This window comes from Populus alba, chromosome 11 (genome assembly GCF_005239225.2).
Source record: "Populus alba chromosome 11, ASM523922v2, whole genome shotgun sequence".
In the NCBI taxonomy this organism is placed as follows: domain Eukaryota; kingdom Viridiplantae; phylum Streptophyta; class Magnoliopsida; order Malpighiales; family Salicaceae; genus Populus; species Populus alba.
In genome coordinates this window covers 17315982-17334778 of record NC_133294.1, presented here as the reverse complement: position 1 = coordinate 17334778, position 18797 = coordinate 17315982, and the positions used below count along the sequence as shown (strand labels likewise).

The 18797-nt window shown below is 30.9% G+C and overlaps 1 protein-coding gene and 1 long non-coding RNA gene across 2 annotated transcripts; both read right to left on the bottom strand.

The window, feature by feature from the left end:
• Nucleotides 1-5842: 5842 nt before the first annotated feature.
• LOC118031666 (uncharacterized) lies at nt 5843-7498 on the bottom strand. The gene is made up of 2 exons (XR_012171189.1): nt 6040-7498; nt 5843-5903 (listed from the first exon to the last, which is right to left on the bottom strand). It is a non-coding gene; the product is annotated as an uncharacterized lncRNA (long non-coding RNA).
• Nucleotides 7499-16102: 8604 nt separating this feature from the next.
• Nucleotides 16103-16739, bottom strand: LOC118031450 (calcium-binding protein PBP1). Its single transcript, XM_035035891.2, has one exon. The coding sequence runs from the start codon at nt 16621-16623 to the stop codon at nt 16282-16284; it is 342 nt and encodes a 113-aa protein (XP_034891782.1). The 5' UTR covers nt 16624-16739; the 3' UTR covers nt 16103-16281.
• Between the last annotated feature and the right edge of the window lie 2058 nt (nt 16740-18797).

Genomic DNA, 18797 nt, shown 5'->3' with positions numbered 1-18797 from the left:
ATTAAATTCACAAAATAATCCAAAACAAAAATAAAAATCAAGAGAATGAGGACCAAACATGAAAAATTTTAAAACAAGATCATGGATTCAAGGATGAAATTAAATTTTTTTTTGATAAAAAATTCTAAGAATCAAAATTATAAATAAAAACATAGAGGGCTAAACCTGAAATATCATAAAATAAGATAACAAATTTGATATAAAAATCAAATGTCAGATGATGAAAGTAAAAAAAAAAAAAATCAAATTTGAAACCATTAAAATCATGAGGACTGAATGTAATAAAATTAACAAATAAAACACATTTTTTATTTTTTGCAAGGGCAATAGATTTTTTAAGGTTGAAGAGAGAGAAAAGAAGAAAATAAGAAAAAAAAATATCATTTAAGCTTCACCATGCATGAGGTTAGCTACACGCCCCTCACCACTATGAAAGGGGGAAAAAATGCATCAAACACCACGTTAGAATGTGGCACTGGTTGTTAGAAGGTACCATACACACCACCTAAAAACATGAGTGATTCTCGTGTGCCAACAACTTTCTCTCTTTTTTAAATTTAATTAAGGCAAATACCTAATTGCCTTGATCCCACGACATGATATTAACAAAAACAAACAAAAAGACTGAAGCTCTCCTTAATCTTAGCTATAATCTTAGCTATATATTATTTGACTAAAAGAGTACTCTAGTAATTACACTGTGCCAAGAAGGAGAAAAAAACGAATACATCCCCTACCCTAACAGTGAAGGAAATTCAACTTTTGAGTGTATTTTAAACTGTACAAATAAAAGATTAAAAAATTTATCTATCTCCATTCAATCTTGTAATAGCAAACATGTCTTGTGAAAAATAACATATTACCCCTTGAAAAGATGCTACAAGACTTAAATTATTAAGAACAAAATGATAATCTCAATGTGGAAAACCTTGGTGAAATATGAGTGGACTAGTTCTTTTAACTTTTGTTTTAAAATAGGATTTAATTATATCATTCTAGTTTTCATTTCTATTAGGACTTATTTTACAGGATGCCTGTAAATAAAGACATGGGCTAACATTCGATTTTATTATTTTTTCTTAATTGTAATACTGTGAAGTGTTAATTGTGGATCTGGATGGACAAGATAGATTTAAATTTGAAGTGGAGGTGAAATATATCATTTCTTGGTATTTTCTCTATTTTAACGTAATAAGAACTTTTTAGTTATAAAATGAAAAATAATGACAAACATGTAAATAATTAGATAATTTTTACCATTTATTTTTTAGACTCATGAAATACAAAATGTAAATTATTACACGTGCATCAAAATTTAGGATGAAAACTGTAACTTTTTAAAATTCAGTAGGCAAGTGTAATTTTTTTTTTAATCAACGTGAGTATTCGATTTAGCTTTGTATATGCCTCAACTAATCTCACGGGTCCTAAAATTAACTACTATGCAAGTTTCAGTGACCTCGAGATTTTTTAGACTCAAATTAATTACCTCTAGGGAGAAAACCCAGGGTATGATCAGTTAAGCTATATACTTTTTTATAGAATAAAATGAATAATTTTTTCCTATTTGAAATAAAGACTTGAGTTTTCTAGTCTCTATAAAATCAAGTGTATCTCTTTAGTTGGTGATTTTGATTTCTGCACTATTTTATTTTTCTTATAATGGTAATTTTTGCTCGATTTGTTTTACATAATTAAGAACTTTATGGGGGTATTCTTAACAAAAAAAAATAAAAAAATAATTATTTCATTAAACAGTGGAATCAAATTATAATTAACTCATTGAAAATTGAAGGGTCATATATAGTCATTTGCATGATTAACAGTGAAATGGCAGCCAAATGCTGCCTTCATCCTCGACCACAGCTGCTCTACTATTTTTCTCTTCATTCAAACTTAACACATGCTAGCTCTTCCCTTTCCTAGTCATGATTCTCATGGCAATCCAGTGCAGAAAACATGTACAGACTTGCAAGCTGGTACAGTTCGAAGGAAAGCCATACAATTAGGGCAAACTTTTTTGGTATTTAGAATGTGTTTCGTGAGTCCGATCACCCTCATCTGTCAAAAGTGGTGAGCTAGCCGACTACAGTCAAACATGGCGTTCTCTCCATATCTTATCCATTTCAGTGGTAATCATCAAACTCTTCTTTCAAGCTTTTTAAAGGGATTTTGGACATCGCAGTCGCAAAACACACTTTATTTATGCTATATAACTAAAATCCTGCAAGACTTGCACAGCTTAACAATATATATTTTTTTTTTTTATCAAGCAAAAACAAACTATACTTTCCCCTCTCAAAGTTGACTCTAGAGATTATTTTGCATGGAGACTTCTTCTTTTTTTGCTTTAAATTCTAATGGTAACTCAATGAGAGGATTTTTTTTAACCAATTTTTATGCATATAGTTTAGTAAATCGATCATCCTCACTCAAAGTAATGAATTAAATGATGTATTCATGAGAAATTTATTTATCGTAGTCTTTTCTTGAATTTCATTCTGAAATGATAATTTAAAAAACAACTTCATTATCAAGTATTTAAGTTAGGCATGCAAAACAAAATTGTCCATGACAAGTGATTAGATCAAATTTGTAATTCAATTAAGAATAAAAAGGAAGTTGTGTATTATTTAGTATTATGATGCAAAAAAAATTTTAAAAGTATTTTTCATTTGAAAGAATATTAAAATATTTTTTTTACATTAGCACATTAAAATCATAATAAACATGAAAAAAATATCAATTTGATTATACATATAGTTTAGTAAATCATCCTAACTCAAAGTGATGACTAACTCGAAGTGATGAATTGAGAAATTTATTAATTTATTGTAGTCTTTTCTTGAATTTCATTATGAAATGATAATATAAAAAACAAGTTCATTAACTATGTGAATAAAATATTGAATAAAATATAAAGTATTCAAGTTAGGCATTGAAAACAAAATTGTCAATGACAAGTAGATAGATCAAATTTGAGTACTAATTGTAATTCAATTAAAAATAAAAAGAAAGTTACCCTGTTATATATTAGGTTTTGTGACGTAGCATAACTTTCAAAAAAAAGTTTTTTTTCACTTGAAAATATATTAAAATATTTTTTAATTTATTTTTTATATCATCATATTAAAATTATAAAAAAAAATTAACCAGGACAAAGTATCTTTTAAAAAATCAATTATTGTCAAACGGTGCCCGATGGTGATGGCATTCGCACTCCCAAACGGTGTCCAATGGGGGTGGCATGGCATGATTCAGATTTTTATACATTGAAGCTCAACGCAATGTTTTCAAGAAGATAAAGAAAACGTTGTTGTCAAACTTGCTAGAAACTGAGTTCATTTCATTTTCCAGCAAATCATTTCAGAAGGGACTTATGGTCACTGCTTCAATGGAGATAACCTACTTGGGACCTCGAAAATTGACCAGTGAGAGAAAGATGCCAAACATTACTCATTCATTCTTGGATTTCTTCCTTCACCTAATCAATGGAGCCGTCCCAATTTCATCAACCTCCTAGTTCTAAAGGCATTATGAAGCACCGAATTCTTGAAACTCATCAAGTAGGAGTGACCCTTGATGGATCGAGACGACGTTGAGTATGTTTGATAGTGTGATAGCGGTTGCTTTTCAAATAACTTTTCGTGCTGAAATGCATATCAATAATTTTTTTTTTATTTTTGACATCAAAACGATCCAAAACATATTAAATTTTAATAAATAAAAAAATATATTTTTTTTTAAAACACGGTTTACACCGCATTCCCAAATAATATCGTTGAGTGGAATAAGCTGGCATCACTTTGCTGGCGTGACGAAGGGGAAGTAGGGCAATGCAAGAGAGCATTACATGGTCAATTTTTATGTGATAATATTCGAGAGAATACCGATCGAGCAAGAAGTGGCTATAATTTGAAGAATAAATGAATAATTCAGTGTCTGGCAGCTTTCCATGGCCATCACAAACAGAATCAAAACGTCAACAAAGGTGAAAGGTGACATAAATATCTCTGATATTCTTGGTGGTGGATGATTATTTTGTGAGCTATAAAATATTTCTCGTTAATGATTTGCCTTCATCGTTAGAGAGTAAGTTATATATAGTTATTTTAAGAGATTTTTATTAAAATTATTCTTATTTTCATTTAACCATGGTTGTGCATCATGGTGATCAAATAAAGGTAAAAACAAATTATATATTAGAGTTTCATTTAAATATTCAGATTTTTTAATATGATGTTAAAATTTTAATTGTTAGAGAATAATATAAATTATATTATGGGATTTTATCTACAATTTAAACTATTGTGTTGATGATTCTTTGACATAATATCAAAATTTTAATAACCAAGCGGATCACGAATTCAAACTTTCACCATCCTATTTATTTAATAAAAAAATTAAACACAAGATAATATAGATATTACAAGTTTCAAACACAAAAACTTTCACTTAAAAAGATCTCTGTTAGAAAATAATATAAATCATATCTTGAGATCATTACCTAACAAGGTTCTTCTAATAATTTTATTTAAATTATAGAATCATGACAATAAATATCATTAAATTAAATTACATAATAGTAATGGATTTCTTTTTCAGAATTTCTCCCTAAATAGCAATCAACTCTCCTTTAACAAAGCAATCAACTGTCCACTCTCGTGATTCCATCATTATCTTCTTAAATAAACTGAAATTGCTTTGGAAAAAGCTTCACGAGGAAATTATCCATGATCAAACATGGTTTATGGTAGGCACGTTCAGCTGTCGGAAAATTAATTAACTATTATAATTGTAATCACATAATAACATTTTTTTAATGTCCTCCAATAATCTAGTTGCAATCTGCTTACATAAACCTCCTAAATCTTTATTTTATGTGGTCGGACGCTGTGCATTAATTTTTATTATTTTTTTATATATAGCTTTTCCATGATATCCTCAAATTAATTTTCTCTATTAAAATTCAAAATATTTCTTTTTTCTTGAAAATTTCAAATTCAACTAAAATAAAATATCAAAAACTAAGCCAAATCTCAATCAATCACAAAAAGATAAAAGATTGATCTTAAGCTAGTAGAAATCACAATCTAAAGATATTTTGTGTCTATTTTATATTACAGTTCAAATAGAGATAGATATTTTTTTTTCGTTAAAATTAATTTTTTATGTTTTAGATTATTTTAATACGTTGATATTAAAAATAAAATTTAAAAAATAAAAAAATTATTATTTTAATATATTTATAAACAAAATATATTTAAAAACATTCGTTATAGCACTCCTAAACAGTCCCTCACTGTCTTCCAGCCACAAATTATTCATTAGTGTGTGGGAAACCATGTCCTCTTCTGTTGGCAGGAATGATTTTTTTTTTTTTTTTTAATTTAAATCCTAATACCATGCATGTGGCCCAGGTGAGGCACTAGTCTCACCTGGAACCATTCAATTTTTTATGACCACATCATAAAAGAATTGAAAGGAAGGCAATGAAACGAAGAACAGCAGCTAGGACTTCAGCAACAAAAAACTTGTGGTTCTTGCAAAAGAAACAATGAAGGCATACCACCATCAACCCCAGAGTCAATGGATTTTGTCATGATCTGCTACGTTTATCTTCGTTGGTCAAAGAATCAAAACCATTTCCTCTAAGTAAATGAGAGAGATGATGGTATCCACATTCCTTCTAGAGTAGGGTCCCACATTCAGTTGGGGACGAAATCTGCACCATAGAAGAAGTTTTTGACATGGACCATTCAAACACCTGGCGATTCCATTATGTCATGTTGAAAATCTAGGACAATTTCTTGAAGAAAAACTGAACCAAAACTTGTAGAACAGTGCAGCTAGGATTTTGCAATACAACTTGTATTTCAGTTTGGAGAAAGACATATGCATTGCTGCAGGAAATTGCAGGAACTTAATTATCATGATTAGTGCAAACAATAGTCTTAGTGAAAGGTTAAATATCAGAGAGTAAATAAAGATCATTCTAAGATTGAAGTTTTAACAACTTCGCTATTACAGAAAAATTACCTGGCTATTACAATCCAGTGAGAAAATCATCATTCAGCAAATCCAGGTTCTTGATTTGCTGAGCTTGTTGTGACATGGGAAATTTTAGCTATCCTTGAGCTCATGGGACCCATAAAAGTTGATTCACTTGACTTCAACACATTCGGGTTATCTTGCAACAAGAAGCAGCCTACCTACCTTACATGATCCTGATTCAGAAGAGAGAGTTCTTTCATTACAATCTTCAATTTCGCTTCAAGATTTATAAGGGCTTGGATGAAAGATTTTGATTATCAAAATTAACATCAAACACAGATGACTCGTAACCTAAACCCGATGAGAATTAGTAGGCTAAGGCACAGTTCCACGCCTGTGTTTCGAAGAAAATGCTCTTCTTGATTTTGATATCCCTCCATCACTATGACAAAATCTGCTTGAACATTCTTCACTATCATTAGAAGGGCTTGAAACAGGCGGAGGCGGCGTAGAAGACCATGGAACTACTTGATTTTCTTCATCATCTTCACCCCCATGATCATTACCACCATCACCATTTTCTTCATCTTCGTCTTCATCACCATCTTCTTCTCTATCAAGATCATCATCATCATCATCATCATCATCATCATTGTCGCCTTCTTCGTCATCTTCTCTTCCTCTTTCTTCTCTACAACTCGAGTTGTTTACGCAGTTGTTGCAGACAGAAAGGGTAGGGCCTAACTTGTGTCCGGTTCCCGTCCAGGGCGTGAGAGATTGACAAACATGACAAAGAAGTGATCTTGAATGTTTGGCAACAAGAAAATTTGCACTATGAACATTAGCATCACAGTCCCAACATAGGTTGGCTTGATCTGATTCACAGTACACTTTTGCTAAAGAATCACAGAGCTCACACCTTTTCATTTCTTTCCTCTCTATTTGGAGATGGACTAAATTAACCTGCAAATTTCTATGTGCATGTCCTGCTTTTATCTGTGTCTTTGTTTGGGCCTAAAAAAACAAAACACATGGTTCAGGACAACTTGCAACTGTTCATATTTAAGACCTGCTTGGCTTTTTAAAAAAAAAATGAAAAAAAGGGAAATTTTCTTTTGAAATTGGAAAATTGCACCGACTCCCTATTTCTTGTTGCTTAACTTCAGAAATTATTGTTTTTAGATAGATTTGATGTTGGTATCCTGACTTTAATAAATCTGATTAACTGTAATCTCGTGTTAAGAATGAAAAAAAGGTCATATGATCTTAGATCAAAACATTATAGTAAAAAATCATAAAATTAAAATATCAATGATCATGTTCTTGCATATGAGGAATTACGAAGAAAGAAGTTTCACTTTTGAATTTCATCTCTCGAGATTCAAATCTAATAAAATCAAATAACACTTATAAGAAAAAAGGATATCGATAAGAATTCGATCGAAAGAGTTCAATGCAATATTAAGAATTCGATCAAGTGGCATCCATCTCTCATCGCTTAAGAATTTATTCAAAGTCAATATAAACAATAATGAAATTGTTTCAATAATGCCAACTTGCTATAAAAAACCAATCCTCAGCCAACAGATTGTTCAAATTGGCGTGCTATAGAAAGTAAAAGCTTGTACAAGCCATCGTGAGGTAAAATTGTGAATAACGAGGATGATTGTGGATAGGGAGAGAAAGGGGTCTTGCTTTGTGTTCTATTGGGTGGGGATTAGGTTAACTATTGGACAAGTCAGTGCCCACCAGATCAAAACGCTAACGTGGGGGTTGAACAGAGGCACTTGAGGTCAAGCACTGGACCTAACCCCCTGGTCCCTGCTTGGGGCCGGGTTCAAGCGAGGCATGCACTTGAGGTCAAGCACTGGACCCAACCCCCTGGTCCCCGCTTTTCTTGCATTTAATTTCTTGTTCTTGTGCATGCATCAAGTTACAAGGCTATGTTGGAAGACAAATGCAGAAAAGCTTTCAAACCTGCTTCTGTACCGATAAGAAACACGATCGATGTTGATAGTGTTGTCGTCTCGTGTCCAGATGATCCTCTTTCAGGTCTACAGTTTTTGAATTAGAAGTCCAATTCAAGCCAAAGAATCAATCAACATCTTCGATGATAAGTCAATCTATCTATCTCCAATAATATCTTAAATAAAATAACAAGTATTTATTTAAGAGCATCTAGGTCCTTTCATATGTTATGAACTCATTACAACAAAATTGGAAAACGTTAATGGAATATTCTGTTGGCATGTAAGTCCTGTTTCGTCAATAATTTATATCGCTGATGGATTTATTAACAAAAACACGTTGCTGGGAAAAAATTTTCTTCAGCAATTCTATCGCTAAATAATAACGCGTCAATTTTTTAATTGAATTATTGATGATATATATTAATTTTTTTATGTATTTTTGATACTCCATCAGAAATTTCATTAAAAATTACCAACAAAACATATTTTGTTGTTATGTCTGCCAGAAATTTCCGATGTAAATTTTTTGTTGCATTTTACATTGAAAAGTAATGAAATATTTTTTATCAGCATTCCCATTACTATTTACCAATTTTTATGTTTATATACCATGGTATTTCCAATTCTCACTTTTAATGATGTAGGTCCACTTAATTCTTCTTCGTTAATATATGATTTAGTGATGGTCTCACTATTATCCAACAAATCCAAACGTTGGAGCTTTAACCTTTCAACATAACTTTATAATCATTTTAATTAACACAATGGGTTTTTTCTTTTTTTATTTTTTCTTTAACTCGGTTTGGTTCCAGTCCTGAGTCGGCCGGATTTCAAATCGACCCGCAAGGGCAAGTTTGAAAACTATGCTTTCAATAGAATCATTTTATTAACACACCTTAGATATATACATGAAAGATCTGATAGATTCAATTCGTTAGATATTTAAACGTTGGAATACCATATGTGATATGCTTGCCAGTACTCCTTGGAATAACAGATCTGTAAATTCCTCTGAATTAAAAACTATAAATCAAGTACTTAGAATGGATTTTGAGGTTTATCCGGATCGCAGATGACACGATAGAACAAATAACATTGGATGCCATTTCAAACATGTGACAAAGATCTAATGATCTAGACTGTCAAATCATGTAGAGATTGCATGCGATGCTGCTGTGACCAGTGCATATATGGAAGCAAGCTGGGGGTTTTATTTTTTCTGTAGCCAGGAAAGTGATGTGTTGGGATCAAAACAATGTCATTATGAAATTGCATGGTGTGGCTCATCTTACTTCAATGGCTATATTTATAGGGTACTTGTTGCTTTATAGGATTTTATGGCATCTAATATATATAATTTGAATTGATTTGCATTAATCCATCTAACCTATAATTATAACGTGAGCCTTAAACCGGTAGATTTTCAAATCAAGTTTTATTCCAATGATTATGACCTGACTAAGGATAATTCTATTTTTAGAAAAAAAAAAAAAAAAAAAAAAAAAAGCTCGTAGATTGAATGTTACAATGGATATCCGTCTTCTTGTACAAACATAACAATCAGGTCTTCTCAATTGTGAAGGTGTTAAAAATATTGTACAAACATAATAGCCAAACCCATTTTGCAACAGTGACAATACTGTTGAAAAAACTCCGATGTAATCTCACCATCGAATAGCTGAGGAAACAGAGGATGAACATTTTGTGAATGTTTCGTGTCTTCTGTCAGGAAAATATGTATATGATATGATTATTCGCGTTGAATTTTTGAGAGGAAAGAATATGAAAACTGAAAGAAAACACGCAAAGGCCTGTATAAGCTATGATAATTGTTACTCACCAACTTCCATACATGCACTGATGACTTCAATTGCTTTTGTTATAAATCACAAACAGTGAGCGACAGGTGATTAAGTATGTGATATATTTTCTTGGTAGGTGTACTAGCTAGATATCACTGGGGATTAATTAGCATAAACAACTACCAAAACCTGTCTACAAAATAATAATCATGCGCACCAAGAATTGTTGTACGAGGCACATGTCTCCTGTCTTCTTGACCACAAAAATCCTAAATTCTAGAACAACTTCTTGATGACAAAATGACCTCTCGAGCTAGAAGCAGTTGGATTCATAAATTTGCATGTTAAAGAGGCATCTCTAGGTGGAAAGCATACAGCTTTTCCAACCAGGGAATATGCTTCCATTTCTTTCCACACAGAAGGTTCACTAGCAAGGTCTCTTGTGTCATCCTCCATGTATTCCTGTTCCTCATCTTTTCCCTTTCTCTAAAGATTAGCGTCCATTATCATCGCAAGTCAGGCACAAATGCAACTTGGAGATGCGTTTTGAAGCTGCACTTTAACCTAACTCAGATCTCGACGGTTCATAGATTATATTTGTTTTTGTGTTTTTAAAACGTTTTTAAAAAACCTTTTTAGTATTTTCAGGTTATTTTGGTATGTTGATATCAAAAAATAATTTTAAAAAAATATTATTTTAATACATTTTCAAATAAAAAACACTTTAAAAAAACAACCAGAATCACAATTCTAAACACACTCATAAGTTTAGCTGAGAAAAAAGTTCATGCATGTGAACTGATAAAAAAAAAAAGAAGCTATTCCATTATTACTTCCCTGCACTCGATCGTAAGCCGATCTAGAAGAGACTTTGTCCCCTCTAGGCCATCTATGATCATTTGGACTTGTAAAAGGATCTCCATATTCTAGTCAGATTCCTTTCTCTGGCCATAGTTTGAGTTTCTTTCTCTTGCTGCCTTAGATTTGTTTTTTATATTCTAAGAATTGAATAAACTTTTCGATTATTTACATAGTTGATATTGTGGAATACTGCTTAGCTTGCAGTTACGTAGGCTTATAAATAAGAATAAAAAATTTAATCTTCCATAAAGCAGCCCTCAAACTACTACCGGAGACTTTATATCCGCAACAACTCCTCCTGTTTTTTATTCATAGTTTTAGGCCGTATAATATTTTATTTTATTTTATTTTCTACCGTATATTGTTTGCTGATCTTGTTCATCTTAATTTATTCCTTTTAATAAAGGATTGATAATTATTTATGACTAGATAACCTTAATTGCCAAAGGTCCCTTTCACAATGCGAATCTCAGTCCCCGTGTTTTCCGCTAACACCGCTGACGGGGCTCTCTCGTTTCTTGCGTTCTTGTCCTTCTTCATTTATTCCTTTTAACAAAGGATTGATGATTATTTCTTATTGGATGGAGAAAAATTAACTTTAATTGATGCTTTTGAATAGCATATAATTAAAAATTATTTTATATAACTCGATTTTGACTCCCCTTTTAATTATATACTAGTTATTTGACTTATGCTTGCTGCCGGTTTTGATAATTTTTATGATAAAAAAAAAATAAATATACAAACTTTTTAAATGTGTTTTTGTAAATAAAAATCTAATTATAAATAAATAAAAAACTCTTGCATGAATTTAATTAAATACGTCTTTGTATAATATATAATTTTTCAAAAAAAAAGTGTAAAGAAAAAATAAAATAAAAATTACAAAAAAATAAAGATAAGAACCAAAGAATAGTATAAATGGGCCAAATGTAGAGTGATAAATATTAAAATTGTAAAAGATAAAAAAAATAGTGTAAAGAAAAAAGAGCAAAAAACTAAAAAAAATACAAAAAAATGAAGATAAGAAAAAAAACTGATGATAAATAGATCAAGTGGAAAATGATAAAAATTCAAAGTATGAATAGAAAAAAAATATAGGAAAAAATTGTTTTCTAAATAAAAAAAAATCCTGAAAAATTTACAATTTTGTCACTGCTATATTACCGTTACAGTAAAATATTAAAAAGATTTATAATTATGTCATTTTTATACAAAAAAATATAATTTCCTTTTAGTATATATAATTTTAAAAAGTTTCATAAATACAAAAATTTCTAAAAATATTTACTAATTTTAGCTATTCAGTAAAGGTTAATTTCAACTTTTGTGCTTGCCATGCACTTATTGATGAATTTTTAATAATACAATTAAAGCTGAAAAAAACCAAAGAAAAAATATATAAAAAAGTGTAGTGAGCATAGTGATAATTAAGGAAGGGGTGAGGGACTAACATATTCGTTTCTAATCCTTCACCTAGGATAAGGTTAAAAAAAAAAAAAAAGATAAAAAAGTTGAAGATGTGACAAGGTTTGAGAAAATAAAGGGTAGTATAAATATAGATGTATGATACACGCAAGCAAATAATGGATGAAAAAATTGAGAAGGAGAAAATAAAAAAATAAAAAAGAAAAAGAGAGAAGTGTGAGAAAAAAGAGAGGAGAAAATCAAGAAAGAAAAAACTTAGAGGGCGAGCAAATATTTGAGTTGGAGAGAAAATTTTAGAAAAAAGATATGGGGAGAAGAAAAAAGAGAGGGTAGAGTGAAAATAAAAAATTGAGAAAAAGCGTGTAGAAAGAAAAAGAGAACAGAGAAAAGAGAAAAGAGAAAAGAGAAAAGAGAAAAAGGCTCTCAATTCCTAGCCAACTTTGGCAAGCGCTTGCCCCTCCTCTATGTCTTCTTTTTCCAACCGATCCGCGCGCCAACACCGAAGACTCCACCGAGCCTCCTGTCTTCCTCCATTTTTCAAAGATCAAAACTTGTCTCCCTTACTAAGATAGCAGCCGTTGCGGAGGAGAGAGGAAGATTTAGAAATAAGTGAAACTGAGACTCCAAGCACGTCGATCTCCCCCCTCAATGGATCCACATGGCAACATTTCCCAATTTGTCACCGCCGTTGGTCACTATTCCAACAGCTTCCGACAAACCTCAGATGCATTTTATTGATTATTTAAAACAATTTTAGCATGTTATTGATTTTTATTAAAATTGTGATGAAATGTTTCAAATACTTGAACCATTTTTAGCATGTTATTGATTTGTGTGAGATATTTGAAGTGTTGGGTCCACACACTAGTATGGAAATGTTTAAAATTTGATGCATGCCTATGTGTTTTTGAATTATTATATTGTGCAGATGTTGTTATTACTATGTGGTGATATTGTTTTTATTTGTTATATTGATGTTTGTTTTTAGAATATGATGATGATGTTTTCGACTCGTTGTGTTGTATATTGATGGTTTAATATGCAATTTTGTTATTCACTAATGATATGTTATGATAGATATAACATCATTGAGTCATGCCATAGGGTGAGATTAGTAAATAATACAATCTCTTAATAAGTTATATTATAATATTTAAAATATTATCAAGATTGTTTTCCTCACAATTTGATTGCATATTAATAATTTTATTGTTTATTGATCATTTACCTATGACAAATTTACAATCGTCAAGCAGTGTCATTGTGTAAGATTAGAAAATAATAAAATCACTCAATATGTTTTTATATATTACTAATTTTAAAATATTTTTTAAATTTTGTTTTTCCTTGCAATTTTATCATGTACTAATTAATTATATTAAGTTCATCGATCCTCTTTACGGAAGATATACCATCACCGGGCAGTGTCATAGTAGCGTTTACAAAATAATAAAAATACACATTATATATTAGGTTAAAATGTTTATGAATAGAGCCTAATTCATACAATCCTAAAGAGTAACAATGCTCCATATCGGCAAGCCAATAAGTATAATTATAAAATATTTAGTCGTGGTGTACGTAACCTGACTCGAACATCTTGAGTTATAAAAAAAAAAAAAAAGTACAGCTATCTATTCTACTCACACAGTGTGTTATGAACTTGCAGGTCGTCGAAGATGCAAGCAAAACCTCTAGGAAGATATCATTACATGTTTTGAAATTTTTGAAAGGAAAGAGATGAAACGTGACGGATAAGATGGCGTGCAAGCTAATTAATATGTGTTCATACACCAACTTATTTTGTTAGAAATCACAACTGATAAGGAGTGATACCTAAAGGGTAAGGAATTCTATCACCATAGAAAAGGACATGAAGAACATTATTCACGTATAGAGATCATGGGTGATCATATATTTCTAGGCACGACTACTGAATATCATCAGGGATTAGAATAAACAACTAACACTATATTCCAATAATTATCACACCAAAGCCTTAAAATCTTTTAATTTGGTACTTAAATTTCTTTGTTTTAATAGTAATCATATATTTTCCACCTTAAAAAACAGCATGTTTTCTCTCCAATTTGCCTCACGTTTAAATTTGTCCATGTAATTTTTATTACGACACCTCCATTTAAAAAATATTAGTGCGGTCGTGGACTCAATTTAAGATTCTAAAACAACTTCTTCGTGATAAATCATAACAAAAGATAAATAATGTGGGAAATCAATGTAAATCAAGAGATTTTTTACTATAAAAATATATGATTATAAAAGAACATTTTTGAATTAATACATTATGTTGTAGGAAAAATAAAATTATATAAGTAAAAGACTTATTATCCTTTTGACTATTTTAATTTGTGCAATTTTATAAATAATTTCTTCACTAAAATTAGAGATTAATAAAAAAAAAATTGAGTGAATTTTAGGTATGCGTGTGGTTAATATCCCAAAATAGAAGAAAAAAATATTGAAAAAAATAAAAATATATTTGGTTAAAAAGATAAAGTTGAAAATATAAAACAAATATGTTTTTAGAACAATTATAAGTGAATTTTTATTCTTTTTTAAAAAGATACACACGAGTTTAAACATGGTTGTTAGATCCAGGTGCTTAGGTCTGACATGACTGTCAGATCCAAAAAGCATGGGTCTAATATGATTGTCAAGCCCAAGCACTTGAATAAAAAATATAAAATAACATTTTTGAATTTTATATTTTAAAGAAAACGAATATAAGCTTGAATATAAGCTTTGTATATGTGGATGTTTTTGTTCTTTCACACTATTTTTTGTGTAATTTTCTATAATCATGAAAGCATTTTGATATTTTGATATTGTTTTGTTATCTGAATCAACATTTACTTAGGTCTAAAAAACAAGCAAAACCAAAATTACTTATGTGCTAGAGCCAGAGTGATTGGGTCTAGTATGACTACTAGACATTTTTAATATTTTTTTAAATTTTTTAAAAAATAATATTGACTCGTTACGTAGCGCGAACAAATATATTAGTGAATTCTATGTTATGCCTGTCCACGTAGCGGATACATATGTAAATAATATTTCTTTTAGTGATCAATATGCATTTTCTCAAGAATATTTATATGTATTGACATATTTCCATTTTAAATAAGCTCTCTTTTTTGTTATTACTTTGTTGGAAGAATGCTCTCCATTCAGCATTTCCAACCAAGGAATATCCATTATGAACTTTAAGATTTAGTTTGTGTTCGTGTAAGATTAAAATCATGAAGCAAAAATGTTTAAAGAGTAAAATTTAAAGATAAAAAGCTCAAGGTTTAAAAATATTAAAGGATTAAATAATAGTAAAAAATAATAGTAAAAGTAAATCCTAATAGTAAATCAAATTAAATAATAGTATACTTACTGTTCAAAATGAAAAATGTAAAAAATATATATATATTAATATTAGATTTAAGAAATAGATAAAATCACCCAACACCCACCCTTTATGATTTTGAAGCTGCCCTTCAAGCTAACTCAGACCTCATACCTGAACTTGCCTATCAAGAGACTGTTTGGGCTCAAACCTGAACCGGCCCATTAAGAAATTGTTTGGGGTTATAATGCAACCTATTTTTTCATAATATTTTGAGATTGTTTTTTTATTTATTTATTTTTTAATTTTTGGATCATATGTTTTGATATTAAAAATTAATTTATTTAAAAAATTATTTTAATATATTTTCAAATAAAAAATATTAAAAAAAACAACTAATAAGTTTAGATGAGCATGTAACAAACCCAGCCCAGTATCTCTTTGGACTTGTAAGCTGGCCTAAGAAAGTTTGTCCCAAAAAGCCCATAAATTCTCCGGACTTGTAAGATGGTCTTAAAAATGGCTTCATAGTCGAGCCAGATTCCTTTCTCTGGCCCTTTCTTCTTTTACCTTTGATTTTGTTACCTTCTAAGAAATGCGCTATTGGCGTAAGATTCGTTTTAAGAATTGAATCAAACTATTGTGTTCCATGCTTAAAAAGGAAGGTTGATATATTGCAATCAATGAGATTCATATTAAAAATTTAATGTGTTAATTCTATGTAATGAAAATGGAAGAGAAGAATAAAATGGCAGCATTGCAACAAATTAGATCGATGGAGAGCTACAATATCTTTAGAAAGAAGAAGAAGAAGAAGACGAAGAAGAAGAAGAATAATAAAAAAAAAAGAAAAAGAAAAAAAAAGAGGAGAGGCCTACATCTCACTAACAATAGCCTCTACGAGCCATTTTGTTGAATTCATCATCAACCCAGGACTCAGCCTGAACATAAGTGTACAAAATTCCATCTCATTCAAAGCACCATCTCCATCCAAATCACCTTCTCTTACCATACACTTTACTTCATCGTCACTCATATCCTGCAATCCAAGCAATGCTGAGTTCCTCTTCAAACTCTCAAATGTGATCAAACCCTTGTCTTCATCAACCAACAGCTGAAACCCATTGGACAGCTCCTTCATGAACCCTTCAGCGCCTAGCTTCTCCACCATGGCGGGAAAGAAATCCTCGAACACAATCCCATTTCGCGACGCCATTCGAGACCACTCACGCAGCGTAAACTAGCGCTCAGCTAGCTGTTTGCGTATGGAATATCTAATGCAAGATGGAACTGAGAAATTATGAAGGTTGTGACGATGGAAATGTGACTCGATAAGGGTCCATATTTATAGGTTGTAACGAGATCAATACCGAGGCTTAGGAGGAAAGGAAGAGAAGTTTTCGAGGAAAGATCATCGGATAGGTGTCAATGACAAAAGTACAGATAATAGAGGTTAGTTGTCAAGGAAGGTTGTTCTGGCCGGCTTTTTGTTGCGTATGATCCGTGACCATTTCTTCCTCGAAGTTGCATGGGAAGGTACCAACTTTAATTTTTGGTAATGGGGCTTGCTTGCTTGCTAGCTAGCATTTTCCTTGCCAAAAAGTCGAGCTTTGTTTTGGACGGCATCATTTACAAAAACGCCACGCAAGTAATGTACACATATCTAAAAAAAAATGATGACGAATAAAATACTCCATGTATAAAGCAGTGGTTTTGACCCACCGGCAAATAAAACCTTAAGGAATACAAGGACATGGCCACACAACGGAGGTCGTCGGCAAGCATGAGATGATGAATGTTCCCTTGTAGGGCTAGAGCCCGGAGCCAATTTTTAGCAACCTAGCTATAATCCCTTAACCATATAGTCTATGACTCTAAGCCAATATATTAATTCGAGGGTCCACATGATATTTTTCTTTTTTGAACTGCGATCTGGCTGGTGGCGCGCGACTATCCATCCATGTTTTTTTCTTTCGGAATCATGCATGGTTCGAGAAAGCTTCGTTTCCTTTCGTTTTCTTAGTTGTTTTTGAAGTAATTTGGGATAGTTTTTTGGATCTGATCTGTATGGCAGACTCAAAAAAAAAGTATGTATGAATTCAAAGTGATACATGAAATCCTTCTTAATGATGGGTTAAATGAAAAATAATAATTTATGAATAATTTATTTTTTTAGTAAACGATTAATATATGGAATAATTGACAATTAATATTGCTTGGTATCACATAGTTTGTTTTTCAATTTATCTTTTTATTTGTTTATTTCTCCACCCCTCTTAAATATTGTTTGGAAGTGTAATGACTAATTTTTGTTTTTATATGCTTTTTAAAATTATGTTTGTCCTGAAAAATATTAAAATAATATTTTTTAATATTTTTTATATAATTTTAATGTGTTAATGTCAAAAATAAAAAATAAATTTTTTAAATTGATAATATATGTATTAGAAAAAAAAAAGATTGCTCTCAACTTTCGTAATCATCATAAATAATGCGGTGATACTATTCCTCATAAGCAGGAGAAAAAAATTAAGAAAAATTTAAATTTTGGTTCGTTACAATAGGACAAAAACATTAGCACAGAAAGTAACGTCTCTTCCAGCCTTTACTCTGTTCTATGTGGAAGGCTTCCATGCTGTAGATTTTTGGCCAATATTGCTCTCTTCAAAACTTGAATTCCCTCTCAAACCTCTCATCTTCTGTCAACACCATGGGGAAATGATCAATGGATAGGACATATATATTTATATATCAATGTTGACATATATATGGTTGTGATTGGTAAGCTTCAAATATTTAGGCCAGACCATATATATATATAGGTGATTTGTAATAAACCCTAGATTTATCTGTCTATAAATTCCAAAAGAGGAAAGGGATGATGACCAAGTGAACCTGACATGCTGTGGACTTCGTAGATCTTTTGGCTGCTTATGGAAGGAAATGCCAATTAACAAGAGCAATGCCATTAAAGGGCGTTCTTTCTCAGAAGTTGGGTTTTGGAGCTCTACATATCTTGAAGCTGCTCATATATCCAGGGAATTGCCAGAAAGGGTGTGAGCATCACAACAATTCCAAAATGCCCGTTGCTTCGATGAAAATGGGTGAAGGTGTTGTATCTTCTTTATGGTTGGTGCGTTGCCATGTACTTTTTAAGATTCCGAGACTAGGAGGAGGCTGCAGTGGGGGGAAGAAACCAATAAAAAATTAGTAATAATGTGATGTATAGAATTTTTATAAAAATAAAATATTATTCTAATATTTATATATTAAACTTTAAAAATGATTAACAATTAATTAAAATATATATATAAAAAGAGGTCTTTGGCTAGAAAAAAAAAAAACATATTTGAAAAGAAAAAAACAGGTTCAGGTTTTGACGGGTCAACC